We start from the raw sequence: 17,591 nt of genomic DNA, 5'->3' as shown, positions 1-17,591 counted from the left end.
AAGGTGGGGATTAAATTGGAGTGCCAAGCAGTGGCTATATAGGTTTCGGTGTGTTTGGGCGCCTTCCCTATTGCCATCAAACATAGCACTCTTCAGTGGTTAATTCTACACAAAGGCTTGTGGATAGGGAGAAAAACTCAAAAGCTTGGTATAAATGCAGGCTTTGCTTGAGGTATAACCAGCAAAGTGGACACTGTTATTAACCTTTTCTTCTAGTGCCCAAAGAACCTTCTTACCCTAGCCTTGCTCCAACAAATTTAAAAGAATGTGCACCCTTACCCTTTCACTTGGAAAGAAATTCTTTTGGGGGAATACAAATACATGGACATTTTAACATGAAATAGTGTCAGATATATTTTTGTATGGCATGCTTGGGTTAGCAGGAATTCATTAGTTTTCGGCATGCTTGGGTGAGGAGGAGTTCATTAGTTTTCAACAATAAGCAACATGATCAAGTTCGATCTGGCTTGAGTTGCCAAAAGACTACAATATCAGGTCAAAGAAGCTCCATCGTGTAATATTAGGTGGAAACAGTGGTATCACTTGATGGCAAGGGGGGATGGGGCCGGCGGTCCCCTGCCTCCAATCGTACCTAGCTAGGTTTGTGGTGCCTCTCGAGCAGAAGCTCATGATGTTATGCATTGTATGGAAAACATTGAGAAAGACTCCGTTTTCCTACATGAGAAAATTTCTAAATCTTCTTGTGTGTATACCTTAAGTTAATTTATCGTTAATGAAGGAAGGAAGAAGCAAGACTAGTTTCATGAAATAGCTCCATGAACGGGGGAGGAAAAATGAGCATTTTTGGCCCCATTATCAACTGACACGTGGCGAAGGCTACCACCGCTAATACTGCGCTACCATTTCCGCTCATCTATCACCTCCTTATCGGAGCGCGGGCTCGCAAGAGTAGCGTCTCTCTCTCTCTCTCTCTCTCTCTCTCTCTCTCACATCATCCGCGGAGAGGAGGTGTGCAGCAGAGTTACGAAACGCAGAGAGAGAGAGAGAGAGAGAGAGAGGCTATGGTGGGGCGGCAGCAGGATGCGGTGGACAGGCTGGTGACGTTCCTGGCGAAGAGGGACGGCATCGACAAGCTAGTGAAGACATTCCAGTACGTGGCCAAGCTTGCGCACTGGCGCCTGCAAGCCGTCGGCCGGTCATCGCTGGCCGACCGAGCCAAGAAGTGGGAAGTCTCCTGTGGCACCAGCCGCAAAGCCTTTCGCACCGGCCGCTTCTTGGCCGGCCTCAACGCCCTCCGCTCTCCTTACCCTAATCTCTGCCTGCAGCTCCTCGCCATCCTCAGCAATGGTGGCGAGGTGGTCTACTTCTTCTTCGACCACCTGCTCTGGTTCGCCCGCATCGGCCTCCTCGACCCCCACCTCGCCCCCCGCATGAGCTTCATCTCCGCCTTCGGCGAGGGCTTCGGCTACATCTTCTTCATCATCGCCGACCTCATCGTCATCAGAAAGGGCCTTGGTGCAGAGAAACAGCTCCGCGGAGAGCTCGAGTCTGCCATAGCCAAGGAAGAAGAAGGCGGAACAGATCAGATTAAGGCCATCATGGCCAAAATTCGAGGCATTCGTGTGCAGAGAATCATGCAATTCATGGCCATTTCTGCGAACTTGGCGGATTTAGTGATTGCCCTCGCAGAGGTGGAGCCTAATCCCTTCTTCAATCATGCTTTCACACTAGGGATTTCTGGGCTTGTGTCCGCTTGGGCCGGGTGGTATAGAAATTGGCCCTCCTCCACTTGAAGTATCTCGTGTGCTCCACATGAGGTAGCTTGTGAATATGGAAGCCATCGTAGGCAAGATGATGTGTCTCAAGAGTTGCTTAATTTCCGAACGGTGGTCGTAGAGGAGGTTTTCATCACCGTCGACATGTTAGGTTGTTTGCCAGAGGATTTGTTTATCGACAAGGAGATTTTAGTGAGGACTCTCTAGCCACAATTCATAACATTATCTCCAATTGAAGGGGAAGACCCCATCTTGTAGCCCATGTTGGAGCATCTTATGGAATTGGGCCCTGCAGACAAAAGCCTAGGCTTTGCAAGCATAATGTATAGTACGACGACGCCGAATTGTGCTTGAGCAATGGCAAAGTCTATATCCATTGCCATGTTGAGGCCCATAGGAGAGAGTCATGTAGGTCACAAACATGTGTTGTGGCTCTTCCTTTTCTTTACTCTCGCAACTGTGATTGCATATGTAAAATGTGGTGAGCAAACATGCAAAGATGGTGTTATACTCCATCTTGTACCTTAAAACTTGGTATTGTTCTCTTGAAACTTGGTATTGGCAGATCTACCACCTACAAACATATGCTTTTGTCCTCTAGAATGAATGCTTATCCCAAAGTCAGCAAGTCTATGGCTGTCGTACTTTGCAAAATTTTGTTTTAAGAGGACAACCTTCAGTGTTTTATAGTTGCGATTTTGTGCATTTATTTAGAATATACAACAATAGAGCATATGCGTATTTGATGGCTTGGTTGGTTGAGTTTTTGTTCTTTCGTGACCTGGTTCATGGGTTCAAAGCAACCAAGCGACCCTGTGCGTTCGTAAAGACGTTCGTCTAGATTCGCATTGGATGTGTGCGATTTGCTACAAAAGGAGGAGTATTTGATGGTGGCTATTCTCATAAGGCCTAAACCTATGGGGGGATGCCTCTCTCAGCACTATCTAACACCGGGTCATTAAAAGCTACAAGCATATCCATGCACATTAGAGGAGGCTGCACGTTTTTAATTCAACCAAAACTTGATCAAGCAAACTCAAACAATGGTCTCCATCTTTTTATTTTTCAGCAAAACTCACAATTGCGAGTGGGTTGTATTATGAGAACCAAAAAAATACAATTAACTTCCATGCTTGTGTCGAGCCATGGCATCTTCTATAGACCAAAGTTACATCAATTAACAGGGCTGCCCCCCCACGACCAAGATAGGGCTCGCTCCTTTACCCAAGTAAGTCATTCATTGGTGCACTACTTGCCCTATTCCACTTATCAGCGCTCATCCATTTGACAAAGGCGATAATCGCTCCCTTGATTTCTTGTACTATCTTCATGAACCTAGCTATTTCCATGGCATTTTCAAAAACCCGACAATTTTTGGCCTTCTAGACCCGTTTGAAGTAACAAAATCTAATATTTTTGCTACAACAAAGAGCTCTTCGCTCTTAAATACCTCCCCCCCAACCCCCCCGGGAAGAGATCGTTCTTATAGAACCCTATCTTCTAGGTCTTTTGTATCCATTTGCAATGGTCTCCATCTTAAAGGGTTGTGAGAAAATGTCCAATTAAGAGTACTACACACCATCTTAGAGCAGACTAGAAATTAAAAATCAAATGAATTGATATTATCTAATACTAGGGTAAAAGCCCCAATTATGGGACATGCCCCAAAATAAGGCCGAGCCTGAGCCCAATAGATTATTACGAGGCAAATCCTATGACAGGATGAGCCCGCTTGGGTAGTTGGATAGATCACACTAACTTGCATCGCTTACATTTTCTATTACAAGAGTTCGAGCCCTTCTTTTTCTCTGTAGGGCACATTTTCTTTGTACTACGATTTTGTAATCTCCTTCGCGATGCTTGAAATCTCAGCTGGGTATGTCAATGCTTCTTTTGCAAGAAGTCCTTCTCCTCAGCTACAAGTTGCGCCATTCTGTGTTCGAAAAATCTGATTGCTGAAATTCCATCCCTAGTTTTAATCAACTCCTTTTTCTCATTTCCTCCTATTTGTAATATTTCGTCCTTTCTTTGCTGACTTTTCCCTGTTTATGATGATCTACCACTTGTTTCTTTTTTTTATTTTCCACATGTTGTTGTTTCTGATATTCCTCTTGCTTTGCTGATTTTCCTCTTTTTGTTTTTCTGATTTCAATTTCTGTTTATATGGTTTAAATACAATTTTGTGCAACTTCCTTTGGTTGCATATATATCCTCCTGCGTGGATCTTACTACAAGAAATTCCTCATGTGCTAATTTGTTTGCCAAAATTTCCTCCTCAACAAATTTTATTTTAGCAAAGTCCTCCTGATTTGATTCTTTCTTCTTAATTTTGTACTCATCATCCATGGAACCAAGAGATAACCTAATCACATCCTCCTCTCCCTTCATCTCAAATTTACCTCTAATTTAACATGAACAACATCATTGTTATGTATGCCATGCTTCTCCTCACAAACAAAGTAACTTTTCCCATATGAAAATGACACTACCCTCATAAATTTGACTAATGGATGTTCCACTTCCACTTCATGAGCATAGTCTAGTGGTAGGATAGGTGTATCTCTCTTCTATGCTCTTTTGGCCAACCTCCTTTTCCTCCATCTTTGGTATACCCATCTCATGGATCATGCATAAGGCTTTTCCATTGTAGATTTTGGGAAGGATCTGAATCATAAGGTAATCCTAGGGAGACCTGGCAAGAATAAGAGCCGAGTCGCACTTTGTGCTAGCAAGGGGAGCCGGGGATGGAATCTTCCTTTTTTGGATGATTTCCTCGGTTCTCGTAGTGCTGCAATCGCCCCACCAGTCCTGCTGAAAATGAAGGGGTTAGGCTATGATTTAAGAAAAGTGAAATCCACCGCGTTTCTCTCCTGTTTTCAACCAATGAGATTGTTTTGCTCATGCAACTTTTTGGCACAATTTTTGCAACCCTACTCTCCTCCCTAGAGTGCGACCAGGGATCATCTCTTCTTCCCATTGCCCCTATTAATATCGGGCGCGATGAGGCTCTAAGGAAGAGGAGAGAGAGAGAGAGAGAGAGAACAGACAGATGATGTGATCGATCAAAATGAGTGCAAGAGGCATATATTTTTTGGCAAAGTGGGAGGCAAAGTTGCGTTTCTCTCTCTCTCTCTCTCTCTCTCTCTCTCTCTCTCTCTCTCTGGTTGTCGTTTGGGTGCAGGTGCACTATCGACTCTCTCTCTCTCTGTCTCTCTACTCAAAGAATACAAAGTTCTAGGGTCATGGCAATATGGACATGAGGGGAGTTGAAGGATCTATGTGTGGGAAAGAGAAAGAGAGTCTGCTGCCTCTCGCTCTCGTGCAGGCCATGGGTGGAATCCTCTCTCTTCGATCGTGAATGCCATGGCGAGGGTAGTATAGGCAGAGAGTAGAGGTGAGTTCAATTTGCAGAGCCCATGACGGCAAGGGGGGAGGGGGTATTTTGCCTTCAAATCCTACGATTCACCTGGAATCTGAGAGATAAATCAATAGCAACCTTAGTGTGGAAGAGGTAGGAAAATATGGAGGGAAGCGAAAGCGGAGGAGAACATGGCCATCGCAAGGGCTCAGTGTTGTGCAGAGAACTGTGACGGTGACATCAGCTCACACTTTTCTTCTAAACAGCAAGAATCTTGAGTTGGATTCCACTGAAATAAGCGTGGCAAACATTTTTTGAGGTGGTTGATTAATGAGAATCTCACAAGATGCCGTGAGGAGCAAGGAGGAAAATGGTGGTTACTTGGCACGTGGAATTTTGTGAGAAAAGTGTGGCAGCTGGTGCTCGACGTCCTTGTTGAAGGTCTCTCGGAGGGAAGCGTTCATGAATTGGACACATGGCACGATGGTGATGGAGGGGGTGGGGGAGCAACACCAAGAGCTTTTTCTTGTACCGCAGGTGCTTCAAAAGCTCAGGTCAACCGATGCGTGCTTGATTCCACCTCTAATGAGACTTACAACTCAGCGAGGAATGAGTGAGCCATCCCTTGCAGGGATCTCTCCACATTTAGGCTAATCAGACAAATGCGACGACGACAAAGGTAGAGAGAGAGAGAGAGAGAAATCTTTTTTTGCATAGTGGAAAATAGGTGTGTTGGATACTATGATGATTGCAGGGTTAATAAAATTGTGTTGTAGGACAAGAAGCAACAACAACCAAGTGATATTGGAGAGGCAGAATGAGAACACACCCAAAAACACAACACATGTCTCTCTATAGCCCAGGGTACTCACAACACCCCTGTCCACTAGAAATCAACATCAAAGTTGTAGATCTCGGCAAGAACACCATCGTTTACACACATACCAATGCAAGCACACTCCACACCATCACCACATGGCGTACCACACAAATTTTTCCCGTTTCCAACAATCTCACAGCACACACATCTCTCTTTCTCTCTCTCACACACAAACGGCCCTGAGGGCACACATGCTCACATAACCGACACCAAACACTTGGAGCAGAGCAAAGACAAGAAGGGGGAAAAGGAGAAAGAATTGCACAAGATTTGGATATGGTTTGCTCTGGTTATGACCAAAACCCATCTACTACAACCATGAAAACCTTCTACCATTCCGACTCCATCGGCATGACCACGACGAGTGCAAAAAACACTTCGGCAGTCCTGGCCTTCACCTCCATGGAGCTCTCCTCGTCGAGAGATAAAAAAAACCCTCTTCATGTTTTGGTGCCCTCGTTGGCCCCAAAATACTGCTCCTTGAGAGCTCTCTCCTTCCCCAAAACAAACTGAGAACTCCCCCCAAACTCCAAAAAATCGGCCCTTATAAGCGTGTGAGCTCCAATCTATTTTTATCGACCTCTTTCTTTTCTTACCTTGCTTTTTTGCACGACCCGTCTCCTATTTTTAACTTTGCCTTGAGGCCCACACTGGGTGCACCCTCTGCCTCTTGGAGCTCGACGACGCCGTCGGTGCTCCAATGCTTGCCTTCAAAAAACTTTTTGGCCGATGCCCGTCGGAAGTGGCCTTGGAAGCTACCACATCATCACGTTGTTTCACTACTGTCCATCGGTGTCTAGCACTGCCACCCACCACTAGCGCCAAAAGCGACCAGCAACTCTCCCAGTGGCAGCGCCCGCAAGGGCACCGCCATAGATGACTCTAATCGATACTCCATTATGGGGCACCATTTAGGCTTATACCCTAGTAGTCTGGCCCGGATTTTTGCATGTGGGTTCATTCAGTGCCGCCACATGGCAAGCCCAAGCCTCTCCAGGCCCATAAGCCCCCAAGGCTTCGTAACAAATAAAAAAAGAAACCTTTTTTTAATCCCAACTCCATCGCTTGCAACTTGCTGCATGATGATCCAAGTCTCAAGCCGAAAAGACCTAGTGAAAGCTTTGGTTCTCGCTCTGGTCCATACAAATCCCATCGCTTTTTGATTTTTCTAGGCACTCAAACCGAGGCGATCAAGACTAAAAAATTCATCTGGCACCCCTCGACTAGCAATTGCCACCAACTTCAAATTGCTATATCTTGTCGATCTGGATTTTGTTTGATTAGCCATTGATTCCTATGGTCTTCATATACCGCATCCAAACCCTGGCAAGGCTCCAAAAACCTCAGATGACACACTGACTGAGGTGACCAAATTGGGCACATAACTGCCCCCCATGATGAAACTTCAACTGGCAATATCTTGGCAATTGGGACATCGATTGTCGATCTAAAAAGAGTGACCCGATGAGCCCTTTGAGCCCATGCATTCACTTCATCTGTGATCCCTCATTTGCAAGTACCCAATGTAGTATGGATCTGCAAACCACTCCAACTTTAAACTTCCATATCTTCCACACCACAGTGCCTACCGTGTCCTTCCACACTTTCTTTAGCACTCCATCTTGCACCTATAGACACACATACCACTATTTGTGCCACCTGCTAGGTTGTTATACTTTGATTGCACCATCATTTCCCAACCCCCTTGTTGAGCATTCATGTTCAACCAAAAACTGCCTTATTCGCTTAGAAATAACGAAGCTAACAAACACCATGAGCAAAACCAATAAATAGTACCATTTGTACAAAGTCTTATTCCTACCTATTGATGCCAATTAGGTGGGTTGCTCAACCACCTGAAAATTTGTTCTCCTAGAGCAAACACCTGGCTTTGCTCTCTTCCATCCATCTACATCAACCTCCAGTAGTGCTTCACCCATGTCCGTAGCCATCCATGCACACAATAAGCACATAGCACCTTTGAACCTCTTCGAGCATTAGCCTGCCTACTTCGTGCTTCAGAAAGAGCACCATTGTGCACACCATCCCATTTCATCAACACATTTGACTCTGCAAACGCATCATCTGACCCTACAAATGCGTATGACCCTCCCTCCCAACCGTGTAAAGTAGAGCTCCTCTCAAGGGAACCCCGTATATGGTGGATAGCACAATGCACTGCTGCACTTAATAGCATAATTCTCATCCATGAAGCATGTACCTCTTTTGAAATTTGGACTCACCCTGCGAATCTCCTTCATCTACCAGAGAGCATATATGCTGCATCCGTTCTACCATTGGCTCCATGTTCTCCTTCACCTCCTCTCCAAACTCAATGCCAACATCGTCAAGCACTTCTTCATCAATTGGCCCTTCAAGGTCAACCAACACCTCCGGTTTGTCAAATCCATATGTCTGCCCTTCAACTTCATCTCTTGCCAAAGAAGGGAGAGAATCATCCTCTACCGCACTGCATTGGTCTCCTTCCATAGCCAAGTTTGCTTTACCTTTCACGATAGAACTCTGACCTATGCTGCATCACTGGGGCACACTCCATTGTAATTTTTATGAGCATAGTCATCAACATGGCACCACATAGCATCTTTATTTGCATGTCCACTTCTATAGGCCCGGATTCCACTTGGACTTCATCAAACACATTGGTGTGTACTTCTTCTTGCTCCTCACATGCATCTGCCACATCTTTTTCCACATGCAAGAGATCAAACTCCTCATACCTTGAGTAGGACAAATCGGTTTCCATGTCATATCGGAATCCGTAGAACTGCTATCATCTACTTACACTTCCTCTATCTCAAGGTCTGGGATTTCCTCTACTTTTACCGCTTCAACTTCATCTACAAACCACACTTTTTGATCTCTAGCACACACTAATGGAGTTTGACCAACAATACCTGAATTTGCCTATGCATCTTCTACTCGATCTAGAACCACTTGCTCTTCTTTCACAATGAAAGCTTCCCTAATTTGCATATTTGGCATAGAAACTAATTCATCTCTTTGCAGCCATAAACCCTTAGTCCCTTTTGCACCGACACATCTCCTTTCACCAACCTTGGCTTCACTTCCATCCAAGAATTGGGATTTTATAATCATGTGATCACAACTTTTTTTTGTTAATAACACTTTTGAACATGTTAATAACATGTTAACATCTTTTCATGTTCACAAAAATGCTGGTTTAGGGTGACTTGGGAACCGACCAACAAGCCCCCCCCCCCCCCCCCCCCCCCCCACCTCCCCCGCGATTTTAGAGAAGCCCGTCGGGCCCATCGGGCATCTGCGATTCTTAGTGGTCTCTGTCGGGGTCCCTAGTAAGCCCGGTGGGGTATATTATTCTATATACATGCTTCTCTAAGGGACCCTTGGGATATTGTTCCTGATCATCTTCTCACCCACAAGTACTGACATCTGTATGTGTGGGTGTGTACTCGTACGAGCAGTTGCACACAATCACAATGCGCAGCTAGATGTGTGCAGCTCGCTACACGAGGGTTGTGTGCATGTGTAAGGCCATTCTTTGGAATGGTTCCTATCATGGGGCACTTGGTTGGTAACACGGCTGAGTAGTGTCCTATGATAAGTATAGTGCGTCTGGTACTAGTCGATAACGTGGCAATAATAGTATCTTTATGACGATGTCACTTTTCCTTCTTTCCTTCCCTTTATCAAATGCGGGCATATGGTCGGCAACACGGCTAAATTATGTCTCTATACAATTTCTATTCCCTTAGATTTGGGTGGCACCTTGTTGGTTACACAGAAAAATGGTGTCGTTTGCTAGTGCATGTTGTATTTTTTGCATATTGGAGCATTTAGTCTGTAACGCGGCCAAAAAAAGTTGTAAATTTGTTTGGTTTGCCGGTTATGTACCTTGTATTGATTTTGATGTGTGTGATTCATGCAAGGCTTGGTCGATAACACAGCCTGAGTATTACTTGGATCATAGTTTACTTCATATTATCTTCCTCTTCAATTTGATGAACCTCTAATTTATGATATATCATCTAATCTCTCTCTATCTCTATCTTCAAACTAAAGATTCACACCATGCAATATCTCTCTCTCTCTCTCTCTCTCTCTCTCTCTCTCTCTCTTTCTCTCTCGCAACCTATAAAACAATTGAAAATGCTACATATAATTCACTCTATTTCTCTTTTTGACTCTCTCAAAATATACAATAATCCTCAAAAAGTTATTCTTTGTTTCTTCAAGATTGAGTAATTATAAATATAATTCAAAATAATACCTAGATCTCACTCTCACTCTCACTCTCTATCTCTCTCTCTAAAAATATAAATCAAATTAACAATCCCCAAAAAGCTACTTTTTGTTACTCTATTTTCAAGATTTCAAAATGATATGTAGTGCAACTCTTTATATCTCCCTCTATGAAAATATAAAACAATTCCAAACATGAATTTTGTCTATCTTTAAAACTTTAGGAAACTACTCTAAATGCTTTATAATATCCTCTCTCTCTCTCTCTCTCTCTCACACACACACACACACACACACACACACACACACACACACACACACACACACACACACACACACACACACACATGCGCGCGCGTGCACACACACACACACACACACACACACACACACACACACACACATTTTAGTGTAAATGGATAGCAATGTAATGTTTTTCTTGATATACAATTAATTATTTGGTTACTACTGTTTGACACTCTGGTTTTGTTTTTATTTCAAAAAATATCGATGCGTATTAAGTGTTTTGTGTTGTAATATGTTTTGAAGTATAATTAATGGTCTAGTTACTGTTGTTTGACTCTCATTTTGGTGTAAATGGATAGCAATGTGATGTTTTGCTTAATGTATAATTAATTATCTGGTTGCTACTATCTGACACTCTGTTTTTGTTTTTATTTCAAAAGATATGGATCCGTATTAAGTGTTTTGTGTTGTAATAGATGTAGCTCTTGCTATCTTTGTGACCACCATGCTTTCCAACCCGACGAGCAAAAAGTCATCTTGTGTGCCCTATGCACAAAAGTAGTCATTATAATATCGCAAAATGAAATTGTTGCTTAATCTTCATTGTCATCATTTTCCAAGATTCTTTCATCTATGTCTACTTTGTCGGATGCCCCAAGGCACCATTTTCGTAATACACCAACTTATTCCCTATTGCCTTCTTCCTACAATAGGAAGTGTAAAGATGGTGCTTTGTTGTATGGCATAACTTACATTCCCAATCTATGAATCACCGCTGTTAATTGCATATTGCCACTCTATCCCATGTGCCTTTTTTTTTTTGCTATTTTGAATTTGGGTTCTATAACTAAGCTCAACATTTTCTTCCATATCAAATAACGTATTCAAGAAAGCATATAATGATGATTACATAACTAATGTAGCAACAAAGATACTCACATATTACAAGAACGTACATCTCTACACAACCATACACTAGATACTCACATATTACAAGAACGTACATCTCTATACAACCATACACTGATTTTGATGATAAAAATGTATCCACACAACAATTTAAAGCTATTTTAAAAATTCAAGTATTGTGTTTATTATGGTTTAACAAGATATCACCAAATATGTTGTTTATTGTTTCTACATTAACAAAGAATGCATCCATGACAACTCATGCTAACTCCAAAGTATGGCTCAAAGTTTTTAGATTATGCAGTATTTTTCTTTTAAACTTATTATACATGTATAGTCAAATATATAGACCTACTTAATTGATAGTTTTGATGCTCTCTAAAACGTCCATAGATATTAATCTTTGTAGATGTACAAATATCAATTTTTATTAAACCTCAAGCATCATAGCATGATAAATGCAAGTAATCTTTAAACCATATAATATGTGTTTCCAAATTGATACATGAAATTGATAGCATACATACAATGCACATTGCACACCCAATGAAGGATACATAAGATACATACAATGCACATTGCACACCCAATGAAGGATGTCTTTCGTACCCAATTAGGATACTTTACACCAATCAAACCAAGGATCTATCTTTGTCCAATACTCTAGTATAAGAATATAGACCCTTGTTTAACGTGGATCATATCAAATATCAAGAACGAATACTATTCCCTAAGCAAAACTCTTGGCTCCATCAAATCGTTTATAAAACAACATAAAAGAGCAAGCAACATATAAATTACCTGTGTTGCTCAAATGCAAACAAGTTAAAGTGACACCAATTTTGTCTCTAAATCTTTGCAGGTATTAGCTATGAACCACACTCTGCCCATGATTCAAAAAACTGAAGACCAGTGGTTCATTAGCCTTATGCGAGTATCTAAGAAAAGATGATCGTCCCTAAAATAAGGATGTTCTTCTCAAAAGGACCCTCCTAGCCAACCGAGAGTTCTAAACAAAGGCAATCTTTCCCAAAAAGCTAAAAATGTGGCTAATCATTAGCTCTTTAATGACATAGCCCGCCAGGATTTAGATATTCCCAACGGACCCCGCTGATAATATTTAAATCCTGAAGGGTTTACAAGAAGACCAAGTTTAAGCTGGTCTTTGCAAAAATTGTGTGAATATAAATGTGATCACAACAAAAATTATGTTATTAACGTGTTCACGCATTTGTGAACATGTTAATGAAATCCTTGCAAGTTCCATCACTTCAACTGGACTACACACCATCACATTTAACAAACTTTGCCTAGCTTGGTGCTTCTTTAGAATCTTCTTGGTTCTTTCTTTCCAAATTAACCGCTTTCGCATACGTCACAAGCCCATCTGCTTCAACTTTATCTTAAACATCCTCATGTAGGCAATCCATAAACTTGCTCAATTTTAAAAAATTGACATTCTGTACAAAAATTATCTCTATAATCTGTCTCCAAAGGGCTTTGAATTTCACTCCAATGCTTAAAAATCTCTGTCCATGCTTTTCTTTAGTCCATCTAGCTTCTGCTTTACGTCATGCAGTTTCACATCCGACACGTATTGTTGTCATAAAGCCTCTTCCAAAGTCATCCAATCCACCTTCTCTTCATCTTGCAATCCATCGTACCATCTTTTTGCCTTACCATGAAACAGGAGTGGGAAAACTCAAGCCCCACCTTCTTCTCTTGTCAGCAGTCTGCTCTCTAGCACAAAAATACCATAATCTTGCAGCCAGGTTTTTGCATCTTCTACCTCAGTGAAAGTAGTCCATGCCATCTCTCACAAAACCTACTCTTCAAAATAACTACACTTCTGGATTCTTCAAACAACAACTTCACCTTTGAATTGCAGTAATCAACATACTCCTCAGTGAGGGACACCAGAAGATGAAGAGGGGGAATGTGAACACACCCAAAAACACATCACATATATCCATGTCCACTAGAAATTAACATCAAAATTGCACATCATGACAAGAACACCACCGTTTACACACATACCAACACACACACACACACACACACACACACACACACACACACACACACACACACACACACACACACACACACACACACACACACACACACACACTCACACTCACACACACACACACACACACTCCACACCATCGGTAGACAACATACCACACCAAATTTGCTCGTTTTTAGCAATCTCACAACACACTCTCTCTCTCTTTCTCTCTCATACACACAAAGGGCCTAGGGGGCACACACACTCACATAACCGGCACCAAACACTTGGAGTAGAGCAAAGACAAGAAGGGGAGAAAGGGGGAAGAGATGACACAAGATTTGGATATGATTTGCTCCTATTATGACCAAAAACCATCTCAACAACCATGAAAACCTTCTACCATCCGACTCCATCAGCATGACCACGACGAGTGCAAAAAACACTTTGATAGCCCTTGGCTTCATTTCCATAGAGCTCTCCTTGTTGAGAGCCGGGAAGTCCTCTTCCTCTTTGTTGGTGCCCTCGTTGGCCCCAAAATACTCCTCCTTGAGAGATATCTCCTTCCCCAAAACGAGCCGAGAACTCCCCCCAAACTCCAAAAAATTGGCCTTTATAGGCGTGTGAGCTCCGGTCTATTTTTATCAACCTCTTTCTATTTTTACCTTGATTTTTTGCATGACCCGTCTCCTATTTTTGGCTTTGCCTTGAGGCCCAACTTGCGTGTGCACTCTCTCCCTCTTGGAGCCTCAATGGCGCCATCAATGCTCCCATGCTTGCCTTCAAAAAAGAATTTGGCCAATGCCCGTGGGAATCGGACTAGGGAACTGGCACATCATCGCTTCGTTTCACTGCCATCCATCGACATCTACCACCGCCACCCACCATTGGTGCCAAGACCGGCCAACAACTTGCCAGCGGCAGCGCCCAGAAGGGCACCGCCATAGCTCATGAGAGCTCCCACTCTACTCGATACTCCATTATGGGGTGCCGTTTAGGCTTTATACCCTAGTAGTCTAGCCCAAATTTTTGCATGTGGGTGTATTCACTACCTCCACATGGCAAGCCCAAGCGTCTCTTAGCCCATAATCCCCCACATCTTCCTACCTTGGTCAGATTGAGTCTTGGATGGAGTGCTATCGCAACTATGGGAATTGTGATAGGTGTAACTGCGGGTCCTTATCCTACATTTATGTAGGCATTGGTTTTATATCTACTCAAACCAACAAGGGGACCTAGTGGGTCTTTGGGACTCTCATGAAATCCATATTATCACAACCGCATCCGTTTTGATTGGACTAGCAATTCTAGGAGTTCTCAAAATGGCAGGATCAAGCAACAAGCACCATGGGCTCAACTATAGCAAATTTGTAGGAAAATGGGATGAAGATGCAAATTCTCATATACAATCATTTGAAAAGAGGTATGCACTCCTGGACACAATAGTGATGTAGTGCATAAGGAAGCAATTTTTGAAACCACCTTAACTGGGAAAGCTTTGAAGTGACTGGTAGAATACCCAGACAACTGTTTCAAACATTTTTAGAGATTGTTACGACATTCTTGAAATGATTTTATACGGAGAAGAAAACTTGCGGTTATGCAAGCAGATGCAATTTGATGTGGAAACTTACACAAGGAACTATTGCATGCTACTCTAGAGTCTTGAGCAAGATTGAGCAAACCAAAACCCGAGAAAATTTATTTGAATGGAATCAACCCATGTTGTCCTATGTATTTCTTTTGATTTTGTGCTTAATTATATTTCATTCCATGGTATGAACTTGTATTTGTGTCAATCTTTGTAGAGAGAGATATGAATAAGAGCCATCAATAGTCTCTCAAGGTTGAGAATACTGTTAAGAAATATAACGTAGCTATGTAGATAATTGAGTAGATTACTTAATGGAGAGACATAATTTTCACACACAAGAGATTATAGAGAGAGAGAGAGAGAGAGAGAGAGAGAGAGAGAGAGAGAGAGAGAGAGAGAGAGTACACACAATATACGTGGTTCACCCAATGTGGGCTACGTCCACGGGAAAGTAGCCACTCAATGGCTTTAGTACTTCAAAACAAGAAGTAGATTACAAAGGGATTATATCCTTTTGGAGCTCTCGCCTTGCTTCACTCTCACCACCTCACATCAACTTCACAATGCACCACAATGCTTCAATATCCATTTTTGTGTGTAGAAGAGGCCTCCTTTTATAGGCCAAAAGACATGTGTCGTGTGTAGAAAAGGCCTCCTTTTAGAGGCAGCCATGTGTAGCCACCCTTGTGTAGATAAGTCCATATCGGACCCTCCAATTCGCCCATGTGTGGCCACCCTTGAGAAGACAAGTCCTCCTTTGAAATCGACCACTGGCCATTGACTATCGGCCATTGAATTCGGCCACCGGACACCGGCCATTGACTTTTGACCACCGGCGATTGAATACTGGCTAACCGGCCAACCGACCGATCGTTTTTCGACCACTTTTCGACCGCCGTCCGGCCATAATATTCCAACGAAAAGGAATATTCTAGCATGGCCATGAAAATTTTGCTCAAGAGTGGCCGTGATAATTTTGGTTTCTGGCAAGTGATTTTGGTTTTCGGTGAGTGATTTTTCTTCACGCACGATGGCCTCTCCTCATAACGGAGGCCTTACAAATGTGCATTTTTAGTACAAAAAATTACAAGGGATAAATCAGGCTCTATACTTAACAATCTCCCACTTGGAGAGTGATCTCCATACCAAACTTGTGACTGCTTTCCATCCTGCCTTCTTATTCTTGAATGCCGATTGAAGATGAGCAAAAGCTCAACTTTTCCTTGTTGACCACCTTTGTAAACATGTCTGCAGGATTTTCACTTGTATGCACCTTTCCTAGCTTTAGCTGTCCCTCTTCCAAACGAGTGCGTATGAAGTGATATCTCACCGCAATGTGCTTTGTCCTTGAATGAAAGGCTGAATTCTTTGAAAGATGGATAGCGCTTTGGCTATCATTGTACAAGACAGAATTGTCTTTTTTGAATCCAAGCTCTTCTAAGAATCTGTGAAGCCACAGAATCTCTTTGCTTGCCTTTGTCATTGCTACATACTGTGCTTCCGTGGTAGAAAGTGAGACCACTTTCTGCAACTTTGAAGCCAGCTTACTGGTGTGCCTCCAACTGTGAAGATATAGCCAGTAGTGCTCCTTTGAGTATCTTTTGTCACGTGCCATATCTACATCAGCATACCCTTGCAAGAAAATATCAGTGCCTCCAAAATACAAAGCATTTGTTTTTGTCCCTTTTAGATACCTAAGTATCCACTTCACAGCTTGCCAGTGCTCTTTACCTGGGTTGTCCATGAACCTACTTACATCTCCCACTCAATGTGCAATGTCTGGCCTTGTCCAAACCATAGCATACATAAGAGAACCTACCACTATAGCATATGGAACTTTAGACATATAGGCTATTTCCTCTTGTGTATTTGGACACATATCCTTGGTTAGTTTAAAGTGACCAGCCAAAGATGTAGAAACCGTTTTTGCATTTTGCATTGCAAATCTTTCTAGTACCTTCTTGATGTAATCCTCTTGAGATAGCTTTATTTTCTTCTTCATCCTTTCCCTTGATATCTTCATACAAAGTATCCTCTTACCAGCACCTAAATCTTTCATTGAAAAAGATCTAGACAGTTCTTCTTTTAGGTCTTTGATGTCCTGCATGTTAGCACTTCCAATCAGCATGTCATCAACATACAATATTAGGATGCTGAACTTCCCATCTCTCAAATTCTTCGTGCAAACGCAATGATATGAGTTGCATATCGATCGAACTTCAAGTACCATTGTCTTGATGCTTGATTTAAACCATACAAGCTCTTCTTTAATCTGTAAACCATTTTCTCCTTACCTTTTACTTTATACCCCTTTGGTTGAAGCTTGTAAATTTCCTCCTCTAAGTCACCGTTAGGGAATGCCGTATTTACATCCATTTGCTCAAGATTTAGATGATGAGCAGCCACAAGGCTTAAGACAAGCCTAATTGAGTTCATTTTTACAACAAGAGAAAATATTTCATTGAAGTCAATACCTTTTTTGTTTTTGAGAAAACCCTTTTACCACAAGCCTAGACTTGTACCTTTTCTTTCTACCTTCTTCTTCCTTTAGCTCATACACCCATTTGTTATGAAGTGCCCACTTACCTTTAGGAAACTCAACCAACTCCCATGTT

The 17,591-nt window shown here is 42.4% G+C and overlaps 1 protein-coding gene across 1 annotated transcript; it reads left to right on the top strand.

Annotated features, from left to right (window-relative positions):
• Nucleotides 1-897: 897 nt before the first annotated feature.
• Nucleotides 898-2,319, top strand: PEX11B (peroxin 11B). The gene has a single exon (XM_086514181.1). The coding sequence runs from the start codon at nucleotides 1,023-1,025 to the stop codon at nucleotides 1,752-1,754; it is 732 nt and encodes a 243-aa protein (XP_086370307.1). The 5' UTR covers nucleotides 898-1,022; the 3' UTR covers nucleotides 1,755-2,319.
• The last annotated feature ends 15,272 nt before the right edge of the window (nucleotides 2,320-17,591 follow it).

Source organism: Adiantum capillus-veneris, chromosome 6 (genome assembly GCF_014529385.1).
Source record: "Adiantum capillus-veneris isolate H3 chromosome 6, ASM1452938v2, whole genome shotgun sequence".
In the NCBI taxonomy this organism is placed as follows: Eukaryota; Viridiplantae; Streptophyta; class Polypodiopsida; order Polypodiales; family Pteridaceae; genus Adiantum; species Adiantum capillus-veneris.
Note: the sequence above shows the minus strand (reverse complement) of the source record. Positions and strands in the feature narration are given on the sequence as shown.

Bases quoted from the DNA above. Each gene is read 5' to 3' on its own strand.
- PEX11B (XM_086514181.1), top strand. From the start codon at position 1,023: ATGGTGGGGCGGCAGCAGGATGCGGTGGACAGGCTGGTGACGTTCCTG.